At 43.6% G+C, this 12,340-nt stretch overlaps 1 protein-coding gene across 1 annotated transcript in view; it reads right to left on the bottom strand.

Annotated features, from left to right (window-relative positions):
* Positions 1-12,340, bottom strand: part of LCMT1 (leucine carboxyl methyltransferase 1) — a 48,379-nt gene continuing 36,039 nt past the window's right edge. Inside the window, exons 7-11 of the mRNA XM_064592868.1 lie at positions 9,467-9,587; positions 6,611-6,712; positions 5,341-5,432; positions 1,909-2,006; positions 1-223 (exon numbers count right to left, since the gene is read on the bottom strand). Coding sequence (XP_064448938.1) covers positions 201-223; positions 1,909-2,006; positions 5,341-5,432; positions 6,611-6,712; positions 9,467-9,587 — 436 coding nt within the window. The 3' untranslated portion in view covers positions 1-200. The remainder of the gene's footprint in view (positions 224-1,908; positions 2,007-5,340; positions 5,433-6,610; positions 6,713-9,466; positions 9,588-12,340) is intronic.

The following is a 12,340-nucleotide window of genomic DNA, read 5'->3' as shown; positions in this document are numbered from 1 at the left end:
GGCGATTGGCAACAACAGGTTTATTTCAACGAGAAGTCAACGGGCACAGAAGGTGATGTGACAGCCCTAGGTGCTGAGGCTTCTCAGGGTGTGGGATGAGGCTGGCGGGCCAGGTCTGGCCACCACCCAGGAAATGTAGCCCAGCAACTCTGGGAAGGTCAGTGGCTTCAGCTCCTGGCTCAGCACGGGCCTCCAACAGATTAGTAAGTGATTTCCTTCAAACCTGAGGGAAGGAAACACACAGACGCTGTTAAGAGACTCACACCGTAGAGCAGAGCAAGCAGACTAAGGTGGGAGAACAAGGCACTACCGAACCCCAGGCCCACGGCCACCGGCTTGGGAACACAGGCCACACACCTCCTCACGCAGCTCTGCTCTATTGCGTGGCAAGAGGAGATCATCCACAAGGAAGCAAGGGGTTGGACGAGGCTGTGTTTATGGGGGTTTCGAAGGGATTCAGAAAGCACTGTCACAGCTTATGGGCTCTGCGGTTAACTCCAGAAGTCTACCCACTCAGCAATGAGCCCCGAGCAAATGCAGAGACGGGCGATCTTCACCTCACACGTACAGTACTGACATCACACAGCAGCCCCCGACAGAAAAATGTTCCCGGTATTGTTACTTTATAAAAACTAGAACCAGCTTAATAGGATTACAAAAGAGCTACATTTCCAAAAGTGTGGCAAAGCTGAGTCAATCTGGACATAGTGTCATGACAGAAGTTTTATAATGCCGTGAAAACTATGCTCACTGAGCGTTTCTCACAGCGAGGGGAAACGGCTGTTAGGATACTTAAGTGGAAAAGATCAGGACTCCAAGTACATAAGCGCAGAAATTCAATTCTGCTAAAAAGAAAACATAGCTAGAAAAAGAGTGGAAGGAAAAAGCTACCAGATCTTATCTCTGAGTGATGGGCACGCAGCTGATTTTTCTCTTCTTCACTGGACTTTTTAGAAGCTTCCAAAGTCTCTATTAAGGATGACGTTTTTAAAATTGGAGGTGTGTGTGGGTAACAGTATAAAACCCCACTAATAAATTCTCTTAAATAAAAAGACAAATTTAAAAGGATTTTGTGGGCTGAACTGCTGGGTAAATTTATAAACTACTGGATGGCTAAGCCCCAGGGGGATGATTAACAGCCTCATGTCAGCATGGAATGTTCGAGTGGGAGGCCGCCCTTGCTGTGTCATGTTCTGTGTTTTGTCTGGGCTCCCTGCCTAAGGCTGTATGTCATTGGACGAGTCTGCAGGACGCCGTCCACGGGACACCTGAATGGCGGCTACTCCAGTTAAGGTCACACTGGGATCTCAAATAGTCTCCACGGGGCGGAGAGATGCCCAAGGGAGGACCCCGGAGGAAGCAAGACCCACGTGGGGCAGCTGTAAAGGAGGAACTGGGTCAAGACCGAGGAAGCGAGTAACACTGAACAAGGATCCACGCTCCCGCCACAGCCCTCCTCTGCTAGGCGAGGGGACTTCACCTTAATCACAGAAGGTAAGGGGAGAAATGTGACCCACAGCTGCATGTGTTTGCTGGAGACACACAGAATGATTTGTGTGCCTGACCTCTAGGAAACCTGGTTATAAGGTGATTCAAAAGACAAACATCGGTTACTTTTATTAAGATTACTGCTCTAAACTCTCAAGGTCTCTTCCCCTCCAACAGAGGAAACGCCCGAGGAGACCTCTAAAGGGCTGTGGGTTTCTTAGTGCTGGTACACGTGATTTACCTGAACGATTCACCTGGTCTCTGTGCTACAAAACCAGAGGATACAACAGCTCATTTTCTGCCTATTGCTCTTGGACACATGCATCCGATACTCTAGTTCTTTCCAGGCATGCCTTATGGAGTTTGGAGACAAACAGATCCCCACTTCTAGGGCAAATCAACAAAAGTAAAATCACGTACCTAGTGCATGTCCTCCTTTGGTTGCCCAACAAAGGCAGTAATGCTGCATGAGCTGTTCGAGAAGCTCCATTTCATCCAGGAATTCAAGTGACTCTATTCTGTGGGGAGAACAAAAGTAGGACAATAACAAGCTCTACAATTAAAAATGAAGATGATGACCCAAAGTTTATGAATATGGAAAGATGTTCATATCATACTAAGAGGAAAGAAGAAGAGGGTGCAATATAGTATGTATGGTGGGGTTCCATTTTATCTTTATTATAAAAATAATACCATAAATAAAGTCAAAAGACAAATGACAAACTACAAAAAAACTTACAACACAAATGACAAAGGGTAGATTCCCTGCTCTGTAAAGAGTTGTTATATTTCATGAGAAAAACTTTTAAAACTCATTTAAAAGACATATTCACCGAAAAAGAAAAATAAGACGCTCTCAATCTCATTAAAATACGAGATACTTTTTCAACTATCAGATTGACAAAGATCAAAAAAAGGCCGATATGGACTTTAGCAAGGACATGGGGGAAAGGTGCTCTCCTGCATTACTAGTCGGATTACAAAATGGTACAACCTCTCTGCACGCAACTTGATCTCCTCTATCAATGTTGAAAATGCACATCCTTTTACTCAGCAATTCTGCCTTTAAGATTTTACCCTATGAGGGGTGTCTGGGTGGCTCAGTCGGTTAAGCGTCTGCCTTCAGCTCAGGTCATGATCTCAGGGTCCTGGGATCGAGTCCCACATCAGGCTCTCTGCTCAGTGGGGAGTCTGCTTCTCCCTCTTTCTTTGCCCCTCCCTTAGCTCGTGGTCTCTCTCTTGCTCTTTTTCTCTCTCAAATAAATATATTAAAAATTTTTTTTAAAAAGATTTTACCCTATGAGTACAAAGAGGTACGTTCCAGAATATTCACTGCAGCATCATAGCATAAAACCTTAAACTAGAAGAGCTGGGTTAAATAAATTAAAGCACATTCATTCAATAGGATAATATGCACCTATCTGAAAGAATGGAATAGGTCTATATGCCTTGACACAGAACAGCCTCTAATGCTTACCACAGAGTTCAAAACCTAAGTTGTGTAGTAAATAATGTGCAGGGCATACTATTATCTATGAAAGAAAAAGTGGGGGATATACACGTTTGTATATGCATAGCTCCCCTCTGGAAAATACAGAAGAAACTGGTAATGGTGCTTGTCTCTTGAAGGAATGTAGTAGACTGGTAGTGAGGGGAACAGGATTGAAGGGTTGGTTTTTGTTTTTATTCTACATTACTTTATTCTGTCTGTTTTCTTTTATCATGTGCTGGTATGATTTCTTTTCAAAAAAGCATTTAAAATGTAAGCTTTAAAACATATGCACACACAAAGAAATATGCAAAACATATAAAATAGCTTAAAAATTTTTTTCTGTTAAAATATGGGCACACTGGGGGAAATTTCAGGCATTTCCAAAAAGTATTAAGAAGAAAATTTAAAATGATCCATATGTCCACTATTCATAATAGTCATTGCTAACATTCAGGTATTGCCATTAGTCCAGGCTGGGGGTGGAGGGAGGGGCGTACATATGTGCATTTGCTACACACGTTTCTGTATTTGTGTTTTTGTTCCTGTCTTGGTAGGCAGGCCTAAGGGTCACATCTGAACTGAGAGTGACTATGCATAAGGTACTTGACTTGTCTCCCAACTCATCTTACCAGAAGACACACGAGGCAGATTTGCTTCTACAAAACACCAGCACCATAATGAAGGCTCCAGGATGTTTAGCACCAAGTTCAGCTCTTAGGAGACACTAGATTGTGAAGCCGTTCCCTAGAACATGAAACTCCAAGGCAGGCGTATCTTTTGGACCATTTTGATCTCTGTTGGTCGCCTTGTGTTTAGGAAAGTACATGGTGCACAGTTGGCACTCGTATTTGTTAAATAAACAGGCTTGCCTTAGACTTCTTTTTTATACATAGTATCCAGCAGAAGCCCCGGGGCAAATGCAGACACAAACTACCAGGCATTCCCACACCTGGGAGGGCTGTTCGTGCGCAGCCTTGCGCAGACAGACCAAAGCCCTCCCACCTCGTTCCCCTCCTCTGTCAGGGATACACAGCGCTGACTACACTAGGCCATGGCAATACAAGACAAATGACGGCCTAGAAAAAAGTTGCTCCCGTGACAGCTGCCACCAGTTACGGACTCACCCCTGGGCATCCAGAAGAGCTGCTAGAGCCTTTCTACTTTAGATGCCTGACCAGGGCTATTCAAAATAGCACCTAGACATGTAGCAAAAGAAAACCAGCCTGTGGGAAAGGAAAATTCTAGAAGACTACAGAAAACATGGACCCGATCACATGGAGACATCTCTTTCACAACCCGTCAAGGCCTTGATGTAAACATTTGGAAAAAATAGTCATACTTCTAAAAAATTAATAGCAACTTCTGTGGAGAAGCAAGGCCTAAAATTCTTCTGATTATCTTGTCAGAGACCTATACCTGTAGGTCCCCAGAGGCAAGAGGAAACACAAACCAGGGAGTATAAAGTAACGATAAAACAAGAACTGAATTAAAGCTGGCACGAACACTGCGCAGAGATAAATGTGGTGTTGTTTATAACAGGGAAATTAAAGCACAACAAAGTAAACAATAAGGCACAACTAAATGCCCAGCTCTATACGCTACTTTTTAATTACTATAAAATTATTATCACCAATTAATCCATCCACATAACAATATAAATACTATGCATCATTGAACAGGACACGGGAACCTTCTATATTTGGGTATATTTTGGTATGTGAAGAGAAATACAAGCAATTGTTAAGTTTCTAAAAGAGGACGGTGATTTATAGACCAATGCATGTAGTATCAATCTACTAATTCAAAAACCAGAAACCTATATATCAATAAATATTCACCTTTATATACACATAGAAAAACGCACCTCAGCTTATTAACAACAGCAATTTCTGAAGGTGCAGCTACAGAGTGCGAAACTATTTTCTATTTCAGGCACATCATACATAGCTTGAAAATTGTTTTCAAACAATCTATTTTATAATGAGGGGAGAAGTCCGTTTAAAAATCTGCGAGCAGACTTTTCCCTGAAGCCCTTGGACAACATCATTCTCCTCCTCCTCCAAAACACAGGGATTGTGCAAAATTTCCACTTGCAGAGGGTGCTCTGGGAGTGTTACAGGTGCAATTGCTTATTTTGACTAAAATAATCTGTGCTGGCATAAACCCTATCTCAGTGAGTGGCTAATGAGTTACTCTCAAGGTGCTATTAGTGGTTAGTCTGTATTAGCAGATTAACCTGTTTCAAAATAAATCTAGTTAGGGTTTGAGGGTTTGTTGTTGTTGTTGTTTTTACATTAAAGACAGTTATGTCTTTAACTCATAATTGTTCACCGTGAGGCTAACTATTGGTGATCCCGCACCTGCTCACTTCAGCTTGAGGCAATCTGCTGTACAGTTCCATCATGTCGACTGCTGATGCCGTTTCCCACCCATTCGACAGGAGCCGTTCTTTCTAGAATGTGTGGTGGAGAGAAACGGAGAAGGTACAAGGCACTGGCATACAAATCCAAGACACTCTTAAAGCACATGAAAATTTCTCTTAGATGACTCCTCTTTCAGAAGCCTATCCTGGCCCCTATCTTCCTTCTTCTTATTTTCCAATTTTCTGCACCAAACATGCATTGCTATAATGGGAGAGAAGTCACTAAAGTATATATTAAAGAGAAATATAGAAACTTCTCTAGGAGCAATAGTTTTTGAAAGCATTCGAGTGGTAATGTGACTAAGACATGTAAAATCTAACCTATTTAATGGAGGCAGAAAAAAAAGAAGATATTTAGAAAAATCTATTAGATTCCAGTGGGGAACCTGGGTGGCGCAGTCAGTTAAGCGTCTGACCCTTGGTTTCAGCTCAGGTCGTGATCTCAGGGTTCTGGGATCAAGCCCCGAGTTGGGCTCCGTACTCAATGTGGAGTCTGCTTGAGATTCTCTCTTCCCGCCTCCCGCCCCCTGCTCCTCCCACGCATGCTGTCTGTCTCTCTCTCTAATAAATAAAGTCTTCAAAACAAGGTCTATAAGATTCTAAGAAACTTCACTTGATCTTAAAACTTAAGGGGCATGTCAAATACAAAGATTGGACCATGTTTGGATCCTATTTCAAACACACCAACTATAGAATTTTTTTTTTTTAAACAACTCGGGAGATCTGAACACACACTGCGTAGTGTGTGCTATGAAGGAGTTCTGACTGATTTGTGAGGTGTGGCCATGGTATTACCATGATCCCAGGGGGAATAAAGTCCTTACTGGTAGGAAATTCACACTGAAGCATTTACGGGCAGAACGATATACTGTCTGGGATTTGCCTTAAAATATTCCAGTGACAACACCAACAAAAACTGGGGATAAATAAAACAATATGGACAAAATGTGAATTACTGAAATGGGCTGATGGGCACACGCTATTCCTTTTACTATTCCCTCTACTTTCATGTTGTTTGAAAATCCACATGATGAAAGTTTTAAATCCTAGTGTACAGGAAACGTCCATGTGTATTTTCCACACCAAGGGCTTGGACTTCCCTAGCCTGATGAATTAGCGGCCCCCGTGGAGCCCCAGCTTCTCAGATGTATGAAGAGAAGGTGCCCTTCCCTTGGGGGCTCAGGGCACCAGAGTCCTCACTCTCTGACCTGTGACTCTAACGACTTGCAGGTCTCCACTCCCGCCAGGTCACACTGTCGCCTCCGCAGGTTCTCGATCATGATCTGTCCAAACCGGTCATCCATGTTCACCTGGGAAGGGAAAGAGGAGGCTGGGCACGGCCACAAGGGTTTCTGTTTCTCGAATGTGCAAAATAAGACACTACCACTCTATTTCTAACCAGTCAAGGCTGATACCCAGGGCAGGTCATGGAGTCGGGTGCAGGCACAGTACGCAGGGCTGACAAGGGCATACACTGCGACAGCCCCCAGAGAAGGGCGGCTGGATGGGCTGTGCTCGGCCCGCTAGCACGCTGTTCTGCAGGTCTACTTGCGTGCGCGCACAGGGGTGTGAGAATGTTTACGGCAACATTACACATAACAGGAAGGATCTGGGAAGAAGTTAAATGCCCATCATCTGCGGTCAAAGGAATTCTGGCATGGTCATTTAATGGAACATTGCATTGCCATGAAAATGGGAAAAGAAGAGGATATACATGCAGATACAGACACAGACACAGATACGGAATGGTTTCTTAGGTAATAAACTTTTGAAAGGTAAGGTACAGAGGAATGTGTCGAATATGCTCCTATCTGCCTTTAAGAAAAAAAAAAAACCACGACTCTGTCTACATTTATATATGCCCAGAATAATTCTGGAATCTGGCCATGTCGCTTCCCACGTTAGAGGGCTAAAGTCCAGGGTAGGAGAGAGACTTGCCTTTCCCTGCCTATCCTTTTGTACTATTTGATTTTTAAAAAATTTTGCATGTGCTGTTACTTTTTGCATAAAGAACCATTTTAAACCAGTTTAAAAAACCACTAATGTGTATATACACACAAATGCCACAAGAGAGAACACAATGTACATTATCTAGCGTATGTGCTATTATCCTGTCACACGCAAGGTATCAAAACTTCATCGCTTTAGTATATAAAATGATGCCCAGAGTTCCCGTGACGACGTCGCCAGACAAGACCCAGTATTACTCTCTTTTGGTGGATGTGTGAGGCTTGTGGGGTACCAAGGTCACACTGCCCCCTATTCCTTCAGGATCGAGGGGTGTCTGTGAATACATGCTCTGTTGTTTCATTGCCTGGGTGGATCCTGGCCTGACTCTCTCTAGCTGTGAGGCTGGGTGGCTGTGGGCAAGCTGCCTCATCTCTCTGTGCTTCAGTCCCCTTACTCACAAAACCTGCGGGGCTATTGTGATAATCAAGTAAGTTAACACATGTAAAACTTATGGGATGCGCCTACTAGTCAGCAAATTCTACAAAGTTGCTATCCTTCTTACATCAGTATTGACACGTTCATCATGTATATTTATGCAGTTTTTGTCATTTTAAACTACTGATCAGAAAACCATGGAAGGCATGGGAGTAATTAATACACGTGAGGATGCTGATAATTTTGTCTTTGTTAGAAAATTAAGTTAAATGTTTATTATTCACCAAGTGAGGATGGGAGGTGGGAATTGAGCCAGTTTAGGGACGGCTGTGGACAACGGAGTGAAACCTGGCTACTGTTACACCCATTCACCAGGACTGCAGACTGAGTCTGAGGAGTGCCCCCAATTAAGGAGAGGGAAGGAAGAAAACTCAACCAAGAACCACCTATACAAGAATCTGGCCTGGGGCATGGGGTGGCAAAAAGGTCAACCAGGTCTAGCCTTAGATCTGTCTGTAAGTATGTTGCAGTGGGTAAGGTCTTTACTGTTCTTGTCTGTAATAAAATTTAAAAATAAAATGAGATAAAAAAATAAAGTAAAATCAATAAAAGCAAAATAAAAGAAGCAATAAAAATAGCTACCGTGTATTTAGTACTTGTCACATGCACACTGCTACACATCATCTCACAAGTTCCCATAATAATCCAGAGAAGTTATCCCTTTAAAAACAAGGACCTGGGGCTCAGAGAGATCCAAAGAACAGCTGATGCCTGCCTAACAGCCAGGAAATGCCATAAATGCTCGTGTACAAATTAACTCACTTACTTCTCACTACAACTCTATGAAGTCGGGACTGTTGTTATTCTCATTTTTTGGATAAGGAGACCGGCACAGAGAGGTTATGAAACTTGTCCAGGTCACACAGCTAAGCAGTCTACCTCCAGAGCATGGACTCCCAATCACCATGCAATTCTTCCTAAGGTCACACAGCCACAGATAAAAGCCAGGACCAGGATTCAGACACAAGCTGAATAATTCCAAACCTCTAAAGCATAACCCTTTCCACTAGATCAGAAGAGAAAAACAGGCAGCCAGTGGTCCAAACTCAGTAATCTTAGAAATCAGGAAATTTTATCTTAAAATCCTGCATTGTAACTTCTCCTGAAAAACTGGGAGTTCTCAACTCTAGGCTCAGACACCTACATGGTAACAACTGGCTGGCACTGAGCAGGGGCCCCTCCCGTGAGATGGGACCTGGATGCTCTGGTTCACCATAGTCCCCACCACTCCCGCCTGCCCTATACTAGCCAACTTCATCCATTTGCATCACCGGCCTGCCTCTGAAGGATTCTGAATTTGCTACCCTCTATACCCACAGGACAGCCCAAATACCCTCTACCAAGGTCTATGACTCTACAGTAAATACAACGATAAAAGAAGAACTCAAAAAACTTTTAAAGAGGCCAAATAGAAGTTCCAAAAACTCTGGCTGTAAGTTCATAGGAAATCAAGAAATGAGGGATGTTGGGGATTGCTAGAATCAATGAAAAAGGAGGTATGTGAATGGCCAGAGGCAGAAGGAAAAGAATAAGTGGGAGTACGTACTGAGGTTGCTCGGAGAGTATTAAGCCACCACGGGCATATATGCAGAATGCAAATGTCTCGTGCTCCCATTTACCTGTTCGTAGTTTATGAACATGGCAGTGTCAAAACTGCTGGCTGCCCACTTGAGAAGGTTGGCCGACTGCTCCGGAGTCATGTAAACCAGCACACATTCAGTTATCAGGAGTGTTGGCAATCTTAAGAGAAGAAAAAAAGGCACATACATATGTATTCATCAAACTGGGACTCTCTAGGGATGCCTGGGTGGCTCAGTCAGGTAAGAACCCGGCTCAGGTCATGATCTCGGGGTAGTGAGATCAAGCCCTGCATCAGGCTCCCCACTCAGTAGGGAATGTGCTGGGGATTTCCCCCCTCCTTCTCCCTATGCTCCCCCCCTGCACATGCGCTCTCTCTCAAATAAATAAATAAATAAATAAATGTCAAGTATACATAAAAAAAAATTGGAGCTCTCTAATGGCACACATGGGGCGGTACTGGCGGGGCAGGAAAACCCTGTTTTTCACAGCCCAGGAAAACAAGACACACTGAACAAGCACATCAACAATCAATGTAATAGTTTTAGACTGTAAAAAGTTTTAGACTGTAAAAAGGTGAGCAATGAGCAACGATTTGTCTGGCTTGTGAAAGTGTTAAAGGCGTGTGGTAGTGTGTAAACACGGCTACAAATTCTCCCCTCCCCCCCTGCCCCCCCCCCCCGATAGTCCAAGATGGTGGAGGGGTAGGAGATCTTAGTTCCATCTGATCCTAGGAATTCAGCTGGATAGCTATCAAATCATTCTGAACACCTGCAAACTCAACCGGAGATCTAAGGAAAGAATAGATGAAACTCTACAAATAGAAAAGCGACCATTTTCTGCAAGGTAGGAGGTATGCAGAAGTGAATCCAAGGCGGTATATGGGAAGATAAACCATGGGGAGAGGGAGCCTCCATCAGCCGGCACTGGAAAGTGATAGAGCGGCAGAGCACAAAAACAGAAATTCTAGAAGTCTGCCCCTGTGAGTGACGCCCCTGCCTGAAAGGTACTCAGGTGGTGAAGCAGGGCAGAATCCTAGGTGGGACAGTGTGACCTCAGGAGGTGCCGGAGTGTGGCAGAGCTCCCAGGCATCGGAGCAGGGAAGACGGCTGTAATCAGCAAGCTGAGGAGTGGGCTCTCAGCTCGGGGTTGCCATAAACTGTGAACCAAGGCACGGTCAGGTGACTGCTCTCGGACCAGGGACCCAGCAATTGGCAGAACCACCACAAACCCCTCTTCCTCCCCTGGGAGGAATGGTGCAGGTGCACACCGCAGGAGCTTGCAGGGTTTGGAGACTTGAAATGGGGTCATGTGCCTGAGACAGGAATGCTCGGTCACAGGCTGGATGAGCACGGAGTGTAGTCAGAGATGAGGGAGACAGGAGTGACTGACTGCTTTTCTCTGAGGGCTAACTGAGGAGTGGGGCCCTGAGCTTTGGGCTCCAGGGCCGGAGATTGGGAGGCCGCCATTTTCATTCTCATCCTCTAAAGCTGTGCAGAAAGCCTTCAGGGAACAAAAGCCACAGAGAGCAAACCCGAGCAGATTACTTAGCCTGTGATACAGAAGACAAAATGATGGAGCATAAAGAAGCTGAGAAAAAGAGATAAACAACTACTGGATCACGAGAGGAGAATTTGAGAGATAAGTGATACCGTAAAGTGAAACAATATTAGAATAATTGGGATCTCAGAAGAGGAAAGAGCGGGGGGCAGAAGGTATACTGGAGCAAATTATAGCGAGAACTTCCCTAATCTAGGGAAGGAAACAGGCATCCAAGTCCAGAAGGCACAGAGAACCTCCGCTCAAAATCAATAAAAATAGGTCAACAGCCCAACATATAATAGTGAAGCTTGCAAATCTCAGAGACAAAGAGAAAATCCTGAAAGCAGCTCAGGACAAGAGGTCCATAACCTACAAGGGTAAAAATATTAGACTGGCAGCAGACCTATCCACAGAGACCTGTGGATCCTTTAAGTGAAGAGAGGGCCCAAAAGTAACATAGACCAGAAAGGAACAAAGACATTTTACAGAAACAGTGACTTTACAGATAATACAATGGCACTAAATTCATATCTTTCAATAGTTACTCTGAATGAAAATGGTCTAAATGCCCCAATCAAAAGACAAAGGGTATCGGACTGGATAAAAAGAAAGACCCATCAATATGCTGTCTGCAAGAGACTCATTTTAGACCCAGAGACACCTCTGGATTGAAAGTGAGGGGGTGGAAAACCATTTATCATGCTAATGGACATCAAGAGAAAGCTGGGATAGCAATCCCTATATCAGACCAATTAAATTTCAAACCAAAGACTGTAACAATAGATGAGGAAGGAAACTAGATCATAATTAAAGGGTCTATCCAATAAAAAGATCTAACAATTGTAAATATTTATGTCCTAACATGGGAGCAGCCAATTATATAAACCAATTAATAACAAAATTAAAGAAACACATTGATAACAATACAATAATTGGAGGGAACTTTAACACCCCACTCACTGCAATGGACAGATCATCTAAGCAGAAGATCAACAAGGAAACAAGGGCTTTGAATGACACACTGGACCAGATGGACCTCACAGATATATTCAGAGCAACAGAATACACATTCTCCTCAAGTGCATATGGAACATTCTCCAGAAGAGATCACATACTGGGTCACAAATCAGGTCTCAACTGGTACCAAAAGACTGGGATCATTTCCTGCATATTTTCAGACCACAATGCTTTGAAACTGGAACTCGAGGAAATTTGGAAAGAACTCAAATACATGGAGGCTAAAGAGCATCCTACTAAAGAATGAATGGGTCAACCAGAAAATTAAAGAAGAATTAAAATAATTCTTGGAAGGAAATGAAAATGAAAACACAACTGTTCAGAATCTTTGGGATGCAGCAAAGAGAGGGAAGTAT

This window comes from Mirounga angustirostris, unplaced genomic scaffold (assembly GCF_029215605.1).
Source record: "Mirounga angustirostris isolate CCGP_5_RB_7025 unplaced genomic scaffold, mMirAng1.0.hap1 SCAF_5, whole genome shotgun sequence".
Taxonomy (NCBI): domain Eukaryota; kingdom Metazoa; phylum Chordata; class Mammalia; order Carnivora; family Phocidae; genus Mirounga; species Mirounga angustirostris.
The sequence above is the reverse complement of the archived record's forward strand: the minus strand, read 5'-3'. Positions and strand labels throughout refer to the sequence as shown.